The 16,158-nt window shown below is 32.8% G+C and overlaps 1 protein-coding gene across 1 annotated transcript; it reads right to left on the bottom strand.

Moving 5' to 3' along the window:
• Nucleotides 1–4,759: 4,759 nt before the first annotated feature.
• stl (stall) lies at nt 4,760–15,470 on the bottom strand. Its single transcript, XM_065511685.1, has 11 exons — nt 15,411–15,470; nt 12,427–12,617; nt 11,536–12,373; nt 7,334–7,493; nt 7,129–7,257; nt 6,821–7,070; nt 6,615–6,761; nt 5,822–6,551; nt 5,470–5,753; nt 4,932–5,412; nt 4,760–4,860 (listed from the first exon to the last, which is right to left on the bottom strand). Exons 1-11 carry the CDS (start codon nt 15,436–15,438, stop codon nt 4,784–4,786), a joined length of 3,315 nt encoding a protein of 1,104 aa, XP_065367757.1. The 5' UTR covers nt 15,439–15,470; the 3' UTR covers nt 4,760–4,783.
• Between the last annotated feature and the right edge of the window lie 688 nt (nt 15,471–16,158).

Here is a 16,158-nt window from a genome sequence, read left to right on the forward strand (position 1 = left end):
CGCGTATCCTTTGAAGACTGTGTCATATCCGTTTAATGCATGGGTGTTTTATCTAATTTTTCTCTTGAATGTATGAATGTATCTATGTTTGTATGCGAAAAGAAAATTTTCAATTTTATATGAAAGAGAGCATTTTCACGTTCTAGGCAAACTTACATTTACTACTTGTTGTTTGTATATGAATGTTATTGTCTTATTGTTTTTGCTGAAATAGTTGTTGTAGTTAGTAGCTGTAAGTTTGTGTATGGAAAAACAATGCAATTCTGTCGGAGGCTTTGTGTCTGTATAGAATTTAGCCATTACGTGAACGTGGGCGTTTTTGGGTGGCAGACATTTTATTTGTCAGGGTTCTAACAATGTTTTTTGTAATATTTGTCTGAAAAATTAATTGAATGATGGTTTGGTTTAATTTCACACATCACCACATGGCTGCCAAAGGTATTTGCGATACTATTGAATTTTGTATCACATAATCTCATAAAAAGTGGTAAATTCGACAAACATTTACTATAAAGCGGCAGTTCTGGTGACTGTTAACTAACGGTGCATTTACTTACCACTCTTTCCCTCCAAAATTTTTTTCAGGTTTAGAAACAAGAAATAGTAACATTCATTCATTCATAGTCAAATTCATGGATTTTTGTCATGAAAACTGCACATGTGTGTACCCTTTAGTGCAGGCAATTGTGAGCAAACGCGGCACCCATATTAGCCAGTCAGTTAAGAGGCGGAATTGAACCTAATATGAGGGCTATAATCAAATACGAGGTGATATACACAAAATCCAGCCGTTTGTATTTTGCATACATATTACTTAGCTGTGCAAAATTCTGATTCGATATTTGTAAGATTATTATGTAGGTTAATGTGTTATTAGGAATTATTCCTTATATGAAAGCTATGATGGATCGATCTTCACAACATTTGGCACTACGATTTCTATATTAATGAGGATTATTTAAGCATAGGCCGATCTTTTTATAATTAGGTTCGGTGATTCTTGTATACGTGATAATCCTCATGTACGCAAGAATCGCTGAAACTTTGATATTTCCTTCCCCTATAAATTCTAAAAGTATATGCTTATGACCAAATTATATATAAAAACTATTGGGGGTATGACTTAAAAATGCAGGATTTACAATAAATGGCATATCTTATGAACGCGGTTATTCTTTTAATACAAACTTAACTTATAACAAAGCGTCAGATGGGGGAAGTTTAGCTATGCTTCTTTAATTTAAAAAAGGTACCACTTAATCAGACCGTGAAGCTTATCGTGAATGTGTTCCATCTGTTTCGGGTATTGTATTGAAAACGAAGCTAAGGAAAAGGCAAACATTTGCTCCCGACTGCAATCAATCGGTACCTGTGATACCCACTGTAATTGTATTATGCCTAAAATATTCTTCTGAACTCGGGCAGTTAAGAAAGTTCTATCCGGACTCAACGTGAATAAATCCTCTGGTCCAGATTGTATTCCAGTACTTGTGTTAAAAGGATGCTCGTCATCGCTGTCCTGTCCACTTAGGAACCTTGTCTACCCTTCATATCAATCTGGGATTATTTCCAATTGCTGAAAGGTTGCTAACGTATGACCTCTCGAAGGTTATGGAGAGTATGTTAAACTATCACCTTGTTAATTATTTAGAATCGAATTAGTCGTTCAACTGGGGACCTAATGTCGTATATTTCAGAACAGTGGTGTCAATCAATACACCGCATGAGAGAAAGTAAATTCGTTGCACCCGACATTTCGAATGCATTTGACCGGTTGTGGCATGGCGAACTAGTTTCCTTCGTGGACGTACTACAATGATAGTAATATATGGGGTTAGCTCCGAGAACTTCATATTGAGCTTGGAATCCCCCAGAGCTCTGTTGTTCTCCTTCCCTTTTTTAACGTTCAATTACTAACAATTCCTTTAAAATCCAAATCCAGTAATATCTGCACTCTTATTCATTAGACCATAGACCAACTCTTTCTGAGATTAAACTCTCAAGAATGAATATGAAAGACTTAATAAATCGTGACCTTATAACAATCTCCAGATTGTTGGAGTTTCAGTGTGACGTCAGTTGAAATCGTCATATATTCGATGTTGCAAAGAAAACTTTTAAGTGCTTCGGTTTCTTGAGACACCGACCTCCTGCGTATATACACATTCGTCGAAAAATGGAATATAATTCCCACATATGGACAATTCCATGTCATTGTACGTGACATTTGTACGCTTATATGCTAATTGGAAGCTTAGTTTTCGCCGAAATTTTAGCCTAAAACATTACAAAATTAAATAAAGTCAGTTTAATCTATATTTTTGGGTTCAAAATGTTGTAATAAGCTCTAAATACTTTCACATAGTAATATTTTAGTATTTCTGTTATTCAAATCGTTTGAAAAAAAGTTTGAATGGTTTTTGTTTTTTCACTCGTGGTAGTCATTCTCGACCATATGTGACGAAGCTGCAAGGTCAATTCTAGAGCCGCTCGATCGGGCTCAAAGAAGGGCGGGGATTTATCGATACTTTAGAACAATGTCGGAATGTGATATTATCACGGGTTGTTCAGCAGACATAAGTAATCTCATACCTAATACGCGCACTTTAATTTGGAGTACACGACTATCACGCAGATCGCACCCGTATGCTATAAATTTGAATATTATTATTTAGTTGAACCATATGTATCTTTTTTTAATACTTGGACTAGAAAGAGATTTAAAGGGGGGGAAACCGGTAAAATCGGCTGCACCGATTTGATTGAAATTTGGAACATAGATATTCGTTTACCTGGAAGCAATAATAGACTATATAGTTTTTCTTAACTTGGACCACAAAGGGACGAAAGAGGGCAAAATTTGTACCACCCATACAAAGTAAATAGTTATTTTGGAATATCTGCAGAACTAAAATTGTGACTATATTCAAACTTTATACGAATCAATTTCGTATCACTGTTTGAAGTTTAACTAAAAATGGGACGGATCGGAACAGGGGGTGTGACACCACCCATACAAAGTAATTAGTTATTTTCAAATATATGGTGAACTATAATTGTGGAAGTATTGAAATTTAGTCCGAATAGAACCCTTATCATTTTACATGGATTGGCTGAAAATGGGCGATATTAAATTAGTGGGCGTGGCACCTACCAAACAAAGTAAATAGTTATTTTCGAATATCTGGAGAACTGTAAATGTGAAAGGCTTCAAACTTCATATGAGTTAATTTCTTATCAGTGCAAGAAGTTAATAAAAAAATGGGAAGGATCGGATCTCGGGGTGAGTCACCTCCCATACAAAGTAATTAGTTATTTCTAAATATCTTGAGATCTATAATTACTAGATTCTTCCAACTTTGTCCGAATAGCTCTCTTATAATTTTACATAGAATGAAAATGGGCGGCAGTGGATAAGTGGGCGTGGAACTTCCCATGCAAAGTATATAGTATTTTCGAATATCTGCAGAACTATTATTGCGACAGACTTCAAACTTTATACGAATCAATTTCTTATCAGTATATGAAGTTTATCCAAAAATGGGACGGATGGGAATAAGGGGTGTGGCACCCCTTCTTAATTTCTGGCATAACAGGATACTGGCATCAACGTAATTTACACAAAGTTTAAAGACTCTTACAATTAGATTCACTTGATATTCGAATATTTATATATTTTATCTACAATGGTAACAAAATAACTCATTTGAAGCATTACTTTAACTATTATAATAAATAGCTTTCATATCATTATAAGGAGTCTGACTAAAAATAGGCGAATGTCTTAAAAAAAGCTTCAAGATTTTTTAAAATCACTGGATATTTTTTATACCTTCAACGGCATAGTATGCAATTAATCACAAACAAGAAATTCCGGTATTAATTATATTCATTTATTTGCTTATAAAATCTTTTCACATTTTTTTTATTTTACTTCAACAGGGGTAGCGAAGCGCACCGGGTCAAGCTAGTAGTGGTATAAAAACTTGCATTGCTTCGTTCTTGGCCTCAATAGATGAGCAGTTATTTTAAAACGGAATCCATGTGTTGCCAGAAAGATGGATAAAGGTCATAGCTTACAATGGCCAATACTTCGAATAAATATAGATCTCCCGTCCTCTCAATAACGAGGACAGTGGAGCAGATTTTGTAAATATATGTATGTAGTTTCGGTTATTTTTTTAATTTCCTCATACATAGACATATAAAATAATTTTGTTATTAAATTTCCAATTCAAAGCAAGCAATCCATACCCTGCCTTGTAGTAATTGTTGGCAGTACATACTTGTTGTTGTTGTTGTATCAGGTATCTATCTAACATTGTTCTACTCTAATGGAATTTCTATGTTAGCGTGCAGTAGACTCTAAACCATTTTGGGTGTCTCAATAATAGAATAAATCAACAAATGAACGATTAAAAAACAACACAACAACATACCAACAAACTAAAGACTTTTTGAAAATAATTTAGGTACTTACCAACACTGGAGTGCAAAAACACAATTGCTGCGTTGACAGCAAAATGTTATAAAGTAAAAGATTTTTAAAATTAACATGAGATTTCAAACTACATTTTTGATTTATTATTGAATAAATTGTAGCTTTGTTCAATTTAAGCTTGGTTGCCATTAGTTAAAAACTAAAATATCACGTCTTAACAGCAAAATATATTTATATGTATGTATATAATTATGTATATTTAATACTAAATATATAAACTTAAAATTACTATAAAAAAAAAAATATCAATAAATATTCCGATAAATTACATATTACATAAAATTAATTTTCATTCAGTTCATCCATAGAATAATGTATAGGATTTGTAAATTCGATGTGATCATTTAAAAGAGAATCATCTGTAATATTAAAATAATTATAAATTAGTTTCTCTAAACTGTAACTGTTTTAAGTACTGCATGTTTTATACCCTTAAATTGTTTCTCTTCGAATGTTATAATACTGTTAACAATATTGTTGATAAATTCTTGTGTAAGAGTTTCCGTTATATTTACAGGCTCATAAAACAGAAAACTTCTCTTGTTTCTTGAGAGCTGCTTAGTTTTGTGTTTCTTTAACGATCGCCTTGATCGAAAGAGTGCTAAACTTATGTGCGACTGCTTGAGGGGAATTTGATCGGCTCCAAATTCCAAACATTTGCCTTGTACACAATAGCGATCATCGGTGTTGGAACATTTGGTGCCTAGAGGGAAATGCCCATAGTTACCATTCACCAAATAGAAACGATGATGTATAAATTCATCTTGACAACCCACACGACAACTACGATCGGGATCTTCAACGCTAGCAGCTATTTGTGTGCCATGGCCGGAGAGGCCACGTACTTTTAGTTTGTAGCGAGAACAGGTGTGATCTGCATATTCGGTGGTTGTTTGTAGGCGTTCGCAAGGCTGGTAAAAGAGATTAAGAAAGTTTAAATTGAACTATTAGGATTGAGTCCAACCTACCTTTACCGAATGCGTACACAACTGAATATTTTTAATACCCGTTTCACGATTAACCACCACCTGTATACCCCGCGATTTTGCCATACAGCTGGAATGGCAACCAGATTTCACTATCCAATCACCATTATCACTGCGTATTGAAGAAGTTTTGGGCTGTGAAGATTCGGCCGGCACATGATCATTCAAATGATAACTGTATTTGTTCCAAGGTGAATAGGTTTCCGTCTTACGTTTGTAAGTATTGTCATTAGAATACTGGCCATGAAAAGGACGCAAAGCCACCTCTGAAATAGTAAATATTATAAGAAAATATTAATCAGTGTTAAAATAGGAATATAAAACAGATACAAACCATTTTCATATTTGCTTCTTACAGTAGTGGGTCCATAAATACGATCATTATTATTAACACCTCTTTCATTGTCATAATAATTGTTATTAACATTATTGCGATATTTAAAATTATCATTACGATCTACATAACCCGTATAGGAAGCCGTCACCGGTATATGATTGCTATACTGATTTGATGATCTTCTTATTGTATCATTCTCCATAGAATTTTGTTCGTATTTATCCTGGCGCTTACAAAATATCGCATCAATCTTATAATAATTTGCTGTGGAATTATCACATGAGAATTTTTCACATCTACCCTGTATGCAGTACGACGGATCATCGTTACCATACAGTTTCGAACGACATGTAGTGCCATCCGGAAATTTCCACGATCTAGATTTGGTACCATTTGTTTTGGTTTTACAATAAACCTTACATGACTCCTCTATATTGCCCACAATCTGTTCGCCCTCTCCCGTTAAATCGGTATCAAACTTTTGGGCTCTTTCGCAAGCCTGCTGAGCAAAGTTCTCAATTGTTATGATCGGCACGCTATAGCACTGCTTGGCCACACAAGTCTCGTATTTTCGATCTCTGCCAATGCAACGTCGTTTGTAGTCGATACATTTGCGTGTGTGTATTTTAAGGCCGGTACTACCTTCACGCAAACGTTTCGAAGGACCATAAAGACAGCCAGAGTCACAGGCGCTGGGTTCACTCCATTCGCTCCAACTGCTAGAGGGCTGGTAGGAAGGAACACATAAATATTTTACAAGGAAACACTAAAGAAAATTGTTAATTAATACCTTTTGATACTCATGCAGTAAATGGCCCACTTTAGAAGTTTCCAAAAAGCTAGTCTTATCAAAATTTGCTTTTGCTACACCCGCAGTTTGCTTGGATGATGGGTACGACTCAGAGCGTTTGGCCACACAGAAGCCACTGCGACACCACTGTTACAATAATTACAAATTAAACAAGCCATTTTATATTAAAAATGTCCCTAACTTACATTATTATCCCCACAGGAGGTGCCCTCTAAGGCCGGATGAGAAGTCCAAGTATAACGATCTCTTTGACAATGCAAATCACGACAAATATCCGCCAGTGATTGGGTTCTGGCTCTATTCGAATCCTTGCCATATTTCAGCATACACTGATGATTGGCATCGAAACGTTCACCCGGCAAAATGCCATCAGCCGAATGATCTAGATTTTGTTTAAACTGACCAACATTAAACAAACATTTGGCCTGTTTTAGTCTTAAATAAAAATTATTATTAGTTATTTTATTTAAAATAAACATAAAGAAAAACTTACTCCAAAAATTTATTCAACGACACCCTGGAGCACTGTGACCATGTTATTTTACCACTGCCCAGTGTGGGCGACATTATATGTGAGGTGGGATCACAACTCTGTTCCATTGTATCATGACGCATGCCTAAACTGTAAAATTTAATAGAAAAGTTAAGTTAATCGTAAATTATTTCTAGTTAGTTGTTATTATTCGCTGTTAACCTACTTATGTCCAATTTCATGGGCCACAACAAAAACACTTTCAAAGTGTTTGCCCTCATTGATGGTGCACGATGATGTTGGTATACACATGCCAGCCACTGGTGCGAGACCAACAACTTGACTGATCACTTTACCATTTTTACCCACCACATACAAATCAAGACCTTGAAAAAATCAATAAAAATGGATATAATGGCAAAAAAGCTTATTTAAGAGAAATCTCAAAAACAATACTGAAAAAATAATAAATTAAAAATAGAAAATAAAAAATAAAAAACATTTTGATGGGTAATTGTATTTCAATGTCAATTTGGGGTAATTTCCTTATGGTATTTTCAAAAAATCACTAGATAGAAAACTCAACAATATGTTGAATCTGCAAAATTGTAAAAGACAGCATTTGGTAATGAAGATTCCTTTTATGAATTTTAACTTGTTTCTCAGATGTACGAATAGTAATAGCGAGTTCTTGTAGAGACAATTATCAATGAATCGATTAAGTTTCCATAAAGTTTGCTGATACTTGATGATAATTCTAGCTTATTATTCAATGAACATCTGGAGAAAGTCATCATGAAACGAAGTATTGTTTGCAAACTTTACAACCTTCCAGCTGCGGAAACATTACAGCTATTCCTCTCAAATTGAGTAGAAGAGGACACTGATGAAACACCTTGACAACCCGGGAGTGAAACCTTATAAAAGGTTAGAAACTATTAAAACTTTTAAAATTTCAATAATTTATTTTTGTGAGTGATTTTCAGTATGAGAGCCATAGAGAAACATAGAGCGGAAACTAGAAAAAAAAACTCAAACAATAAAATTACTCAAAATAATCACACATAAGAGTGTTGTTTTTGTTTTCACATAGTTTTTTCTACTAATACATTCTCACCACTTAGGTTATTGACAACTGAGTTAGGTCTTTGACAGGGGAGCTTTTGATTTATGCGAATTTATCTATAATGGGAGCTATGTCCAATTATAGAGCGATCGCCATGCAATTAGGTTGAGTGATTTCATTCTATATGCAACATATTTATATTGAATGGTTTTTGAATTTTCGGAAGTGGGAGCTATGATCAATTATAAATCGATCGGCACAAAATGTTTAAGTGCATAGTGAAAACGGATTCGTTGTGATTACCAAATTTGTAGCCAATCGAATTATTCGATTATTTTCACAGATTTGTTTGGTTATAGCGAAAGAAAGTCAGATGAAGAATTATGATCGAAATATCAGAATTTTTCTACCCCAACAGAAAAAATCGGAAATAACGACTGAATGATTCGATTTGCCACAAATTCGGTTATCACAACCAAAACTGTTTTCTCTGTGTGTGATTAATTCGTGGGGATATCTATATAAATCTTGCATTTATTAGCGATAAAGTCTTATTCCGGGAGGACATTCGTATGGGGGATTGGTGAAATAATAGAACGATTTTTACCAGATTCAATAAGTTTCGTATTTTTATCGAAATATCTTCAAAATTTTATAGGTGGTTGTTAGGCTAATATTTTTGAGCGTTACAAACATCATCACTAACGCATAATTCCCCCCCTATGGTGTAGGGTATAATTAAAAACACAAAGCAAATATAAAATTTGGATTGAGTCTTGTTCAACCGTTCAAAAGAATTAATTATACCCTACACCACCATAGTGGGGAGGGTATTATGCGTTTGTGCAGATGTTTGTAACGCCCAAAAATATTAGTCTAAAACCCACCTTAAAGTATACCGATCGACTTAGAATCACTTTCTGAGTCGATTAAACGATGTCCGTCCGTCCATCTGGCTGGTCGGCTGGCTGGCTGTCCATGTAAACCTTGTGCGCAGAGTACAGGTCGCAATTTTGTAGATATTTCGATCAAATCTGGTATATATTATTTTTTCGGCCCAAGGACCAAGCCTATTTAAACTGGCTGAAATCGGTCCATTATTTCACCTAGCCCCCATACAAATGTCCTTCCGAAATTGGACTTTATCGGTCATAAATGTTTAATTTATATATGTATCTCCACAAATTCATTAAGTTTTATATATACAAATTTTGATACGATTGGCCCCATAGCTCCCATATGGACCCGCTTTCAAACATCACTTTAACGTGCATAAATCGCTTAAAAATGTTGGTATATACACAAAATTCAACATAGTTAACTTTCATATAGACATAGATCACACGACCTAATTTCATGCTGATCGGTCCATAATTGTTCATAGCTCCCATATAAGGCCCTCTTCCGAAAATCACTCAAAAATATAAATTATTGAAATTTTAAAAGAAAAATGTTTGTGCTCATTTACTTGGTGTAGGGTCAAGCCCGACCATACTTTAATATAGACAATATGGATATCTAATGATAGATATTTCAAAGACCAGTGCAACGACTTATATAAGACCATATTATGTTGGACCTACAATGGGTCAAAATCGAAAAAAAATATTTTTAACCCGAATTTTTTTTTTTACAAAAAGTTTTCTTTTCGCCAAATATTTAAAATAAAAAATTTTTTAATTTTAAAAAAACAATTCCAAAAAATGTTTTTTCCAAAAAATAAAAAATAAACAATTTGGGAAAAAAAATATATTTTGTTTACCTAAAAATATTTAAAATTTTTATTTTGAAGTATAATTTGGTGAAGAGTATATAAGATTCGGCACAGCCGAATATAGCTCTCTTACATGTTACTCGATTTTTTTTTTAAATTCACTGTTTTAGGACAAGGTCACATAAAGTAGGTTACATGTCTACATCGATTTAAAAATTTCTTATTAGTAATTTCAGAAGCTAGTTCCTTTTAAATATGTAAAAAAATCTTTGAGAAATATTAAAAACAATAGAGCTCCAGTTTCGTCAAATTTTAGCCATTTTTCAAACTAAATTCCAAATTTTTAATTCCATTATTTTTCACGACTAGGTGGCTTTTGATATGACCAAAAAATTTAGTTAGAAATCTATTAGAAATAAAAATATTAGAACATCCACTAAGATATTTTCGAAAAACAAAATAAAGTTAAGGTAATCAAGTAAGAGTGCTATATTCGGCTGTGCCGAATCTTATATACCCTTCACCAAATTATACTTCAAAATTTTAAAAATTTTTAGGTAAACAAAATTAAATTTTTTTTCCAGTTGTATTTTTAAAATTTTTTTTTTAAATTAAAATTTTTTTTTTTTTAATTTTAAAAAATTTTTTTTTTGTTTTTTAAATTTTTTTTTTTTTTAAAAATTCGGGTTAAAATTTTTTTTTCCTATTTTGACCCATTGTAGGTCCAACTTACTATGGTCTTATATACGTCGTTGCAAATGTCTTTGAAATATCTATCATTAGATATTCATATTGTCTATATTAATGTCTTAGTAATCCAGATATAGGTCAAAAATAGGTCAAAAATCGAGGTTGTCTTGGTTTTTTCCTCATATCTCAGCCATTTGTGAACCGATTTTGCTGATTTTAAATATCAAAATTCTCGAATGCATGTCTGACAGAATTATTGAAGATTTAGATCCCGAAGATATCTGGGGTCTTCAGAAAATTGATTTCAACAGACAGACAGACGGACGGACATGGCTTAATCGACTCCGCTATCTATAAGGATCCAGAATATATATACTTTATGGGGTCGGAAATGAAAAATGTAGAAATTACAAACGGAATGACAACCTTATATATACCCTTCTCACGAAGGTGAAGGGTATAAAAAGGAAAATTTCAAAATTTGAATATCTTTTAATATATAAGAGATAACTTAGTGAAGAAGGCACCTTCCTAAATAACTCCCCACTTGTATTCTAACAGAGTGATAGCAAATTTCATTTTCTTAGAGCCTATATCCTGCTTTACGATTCCTTTATATATCATTTTGCAATCGGAAGACGATTGCGACCCGAATGACGCCACTGCGTTGGAAAGTAATTCGAAATGTCTTTAATTAGATATCCATATTATCTATATACATATATATATGACTTAGTTGTCGAGACAAATCAGCTTCCAAGTGGAAGATCACGATACCAAAATCATGTCTTCTGTAAAGGCGACGATGAGAGCAACGTTCGCTAAACAGCTCCCGCAAATTGGTTTAATCACCATACAGAAGCAATGATTTTTATATGTTGAGTTCCCACTTGACAGCTTTATATTGCATCAAAAAAGCTCAATTTCGATGTACATGAAATAAAAGTATTTTACTCACCTGTCAATATCACCGCATGATCAAAACGCAGACCCGTATGCTCCGATGGATTCAAATCATTTTGCCATTTACAAAAATTACTCAAATATATATCAATATCACTAGATCTTCTCAATTCGGGTGGATCTTTTTCTAAAATTTCCAAACGTTTTAAAACGAAATTCACCCGTTTACCCAGCGAAGGATGATTGTATAGTAATTGTACGCCATTGATCATGGCCAATACGAAACGTATCAAATGTGAGCTGGTATCTTTGGGAAAGTTTTTCGCCATGTGTTTATACAAATCGATATCGACAAAAATGGCCGTTTCGATGTGTAAAATATCGGGTACATTTGAATATTGGCTGGCGGAGTTTATGTAACGTTTGTTACGCTTAGAATGCTGAGATTCTTCTCGATATTTGTGATCGTGATACTTGTGATGGCCACCGACTGATGATGTTTTTGCATTGTGATGATATTGTTGATGATGGTGATTGTGGTGATGCTGTTGATGATGATGATGTCTGGGTTTGAAACGTAAATTCAAGGGTAACTGATGGTGATGATGTTGAGCTGTGTGATGTATACTGTGTTGCTTATCGTCGCCTTCGATATTTCTTGTTGTTCTCATGGTGGCTTCATAGTCTTCATTAGTGGGCAGTTCTAAATTCAAATCATTAAACTCCTCTTCCTCCGGTTCAAATTGTATATTCTCATCTAATATTGTGGAATTTCTCCAAGATGTATCGAAAACTTCTCTTTCCGTTTCCAAAATAATATGCGAATTATTACCAAATCTTTGGGGTAATGGATGTATAATAAAATCCGTATTGTTGTGATGGAAAACTCCACGCTACAAATAAATATAAATAGAACTCTATTTTAATTAAACTTTCAACAACCTACCACATTTTCCTCATCGCAAAGGTCAAGTGCTGAGTTTTCATTGTGATAGAAACATTTCTCCAATCTAGTCACTAATTTATGGGAATTTTCAATCAGTTGCGATGAATTGGCATAGCGTCGTATGAACACAAACGAATCGTCAATTAATTTTGGCGTTTGCTGCAGCTTCAAATTGACCAAGTGTTCGTTATCTGTGGAGAAGTAAAAAAAAACAATTTTTGATTTCATTAGAGCAGAGCATTTAAATATCACTTTTGCTGTTTTGTGTTTGTTTGTTTGGTTGGTTGCATTCATGTCAGATGCAAATGTAATGGAAATGCATTGACCGCAAACCATTTTATTGTTTGTTTTATTAATAATTTCCAGCTCAATAGAAGAACACAAAGAGTTAGAAATGTTGTGAAGGTACTAGAGCGTACTTTTGAGTTGTGTTAATTTAGTTTTATTTTTTACAGTAGCAAATTGTTTAAGTATACAGGGTCGATTAGACAACCATAGGCCCTTATTGTTTTTAAAAATGTATCTGTAGTTTAAGTTTATTAGCCTATATAGGGCGGCACAGTGGATCCAAAACTCAAATATCTAAAATCTTTAATAACTCTGTTAATACTGCGATTTTAGCCAAAACAAGATCAATCTGTGATCACTCATATTTCACACCAAAAATCGATTTTTTGTATAAAAAACTCAAATATCTTAAATCGTTAATAACTTTGCAAATACTGCGTTTATAAGGAAAATAAGCTCAATCTGTGATCACTCATATTTTATACCACAAATCGATTTTTGGTATAAAAAACTCAAATATCTTAAATCGTTAATAACTTTGTAAATACTGCGATTCTAGCCAAAATAAGCTCAATCTGTGATCCCTCATATTTCATACCAAAAATCGATTTTTAGTAAAAAAACTCAAATATCTTAAATCGTTAATAACTTTGTAAATGCTGCGATTCTAGCCAAAATATGCTCAATCTGTGATCCCTCATATTTCATACCAAAAATCGATTTTTAGTATAAAAGACTCAAATATCTTAAATCGTTAATAACTTTGTAAATACTGCGATTTTAGCCAAAATAAGCTCATTCATATTTCATCGATTCGAAATAAAAAAAATTGATTTTTTGTATAAAAAACTCAAATATCTTAAATCGTTAATAACTTTGTCAATACTGCGATTTAGACTAAAATAAGCTCAATCTGTGATCACTCATATTTCATAACAAAAATCGATTTTTAGTATAAAAAAAACTCAAATATCTTAAATCGTTAATAACTTTGTAAATACTGTAATTTAAGCCAAAACATGCTCAATCTGTGATCACTCATATTTTATACCAAAAATCGATTTTTAGTATAAAAAAACTCAAATATCTTAAATCATAAATAACTTTGTTTAAATATAAGAAAGTTTCGAAATATCTTGCTTTTTATTTTTTGGAGTGTATAACAGTATCATTGCAATCAGCCCCACTATACATAGTTTTAAGAAACTAACTGTTGTTAGTTATTTAAATTTTTGTTAAACTTGAATAATATTCAATGCTAATTATTTCTACTAAATAATAAACAAAAGAAACTGTAAAAAACCCCACTATTTATTTATGATTATTCAAACAAAATTGTGCCTTACAATTCAAGAAAAGAGGTCAAAATGTTAAACATTAAAATGGTACCTTAAAAAAAAGCAGTACAAAGCAAACAATAAAAATTATAAGCCAAAATGTTTCTACAAAAAACATTCATCTGTACATAGTCTTAAATAACTAACAAGTAAGAATTTTATATTCGGCTAGGCCGAATCTTATACACCCACCACCAATATTATATGGTAACAGAATGTGGGTCTACGACCAATTATTTGATGTGTTCGAAACTTTTGGTGGAGCCACAAGATTTTGTAGTATGTTTTTTGCATATATGGAACTAATGTAAGTAAAATTTTGTTTCGGTATCTATAATTATAAGACATTTTTGTAGGTTAATGTATTTTTCGGAAGTGGTCCTTATTTGGGAGCTATGATTAATTATAGGCCGATCTTCATACGACAATTTTTATACATATTATAATTATTTTTGTATAATTTGAACTTCATAACCATCTTTATAAAGGATTTATGTGTATTTGAGTGATTTTAGAAAGTGGACTTTATATGGAACATATGATCAAATATGGACCGATCGAATGATAGTTTTTGATTTATTTTGACATGAAACTTATATTTGTTGAATTTTGTATGAATAATAGCCGCCAAATTACTTACATACATTATTCATACATCAATATACCCGCTATAGACCCGGTTAAATTGTATTTAAAATCGACAAAATCTGAGATATAAGGAAATAACCGGACAACCTCGATTTATGGTCTATTTTTGATTTATATCTGGATTACTAAATCATTAATAGACAATATGGATATCTAATGATAGGTATTGTAAAGTCCATCGCAACGATGTATAAAAGGCTAAAGTAAGTTGGACCTACAATGGGTCAAAATCGGGAAAAATATTTTCTAACCCGAATTTTTTTTTACCAAAAAAAAAATTTTTGTCATTGATTTTATTCATTAATAAAAAAAAAAGTTTTGAATAAAAAAATTAAAAAAAACTATTTTGAAAAAAAATCTTAAATTTTTGAAAAACAATTTTGAAAAAAAAAAATTTTTGTTTTGACAAAATATTTAAAATTTTTATTTGAAAGTATAATTTGAAGAAGAATATATATGATTCGGCTCAGCCCTACGTCCTTCCCTCGAAGTCCTATCGTGCCTTCAACAGACAGACGGACGGTCATTGATAGATCGTTTTAGAATCTTATGAGGACCCATAATATATATCTTTTTTATAACTACGACGAATTTTTCGACATGTTACAAACGGAATGACAAAATCAATAGATCCCCCATATTTTTGGTGGTGGATAAAAAAAAAAGTAGAGGAACAAATTCGAAATACTTATAAAGTAAACTCGTACATACCTTTGATTTGCACTGATACCAGTGGCATTGTTGGGGCGCCACCTTGACGTTTTGTTGTAGCTGTTGATTTTTCTGTTGTTGTTGGCGTATTAAGTGCTGCTGCTGCTTGTGCAGATGCCACATTGTCAGATCTCTTAAAACGTTGTACGCTTGCCTGAGTGGTACTTTGAAATCTTTTATGGGGAACCACCTCCTCCTCATCGTCATCATCATTATTATCAGCATCATGCTTGTTATTTCTGTTGCTGTTGTGTTTATCAACAACATCTTCCGCTCTAGCCTCCGCTACTCTTTCGGCTGTACGGTACTGTAGATGCACCAGTTTAACTGAACGTTCTATTAAAACAGGAGAAGAGAATGGAATAGAGTAAATGAAAAACTACAATCAATTTAAATAGAAGCAGTCGTTGTATAAAATCGTTTGATGTTGTTTTCTTTTTCCTTCCTAGATTCGTGCATATTGAATTCCTATTAAATACAAAGTTTAAGGTTGTTGTTTTATTTTTTCGTATGATGTGGTCTGTTCTGTTCTGGTTTGGTTTGGCCTGGTCTTGTATGGTTGGGGGCATAGTGTGTCGGTTTTGCGCCAAGAAAAACAAACATTTGCTACAAATTGCACTCAAGAAAAACAAATGAAAAAACTGCATAAACTGCATTGCACACAAAGTCAGTCGATTTAAAATACTTAAGCAGTCTTTTAATAATACTTTTAATCATTTCAAAACAAAAAGAGATCAACAAATTTAAG

This window comes from Calliphora vicina, chromosome 5 (genome assembly GCF_958450345.1).
Source record: "Calliphora vicina chromosome 5, idCalVici1.1, whole genome shotgun sequence".
Lineage (NCBI taxonomy): Eukaryota > Metazoa > Arthropoda > Insecta > Diptera > Calliphoridae > Calliphora > Calliphora vicina.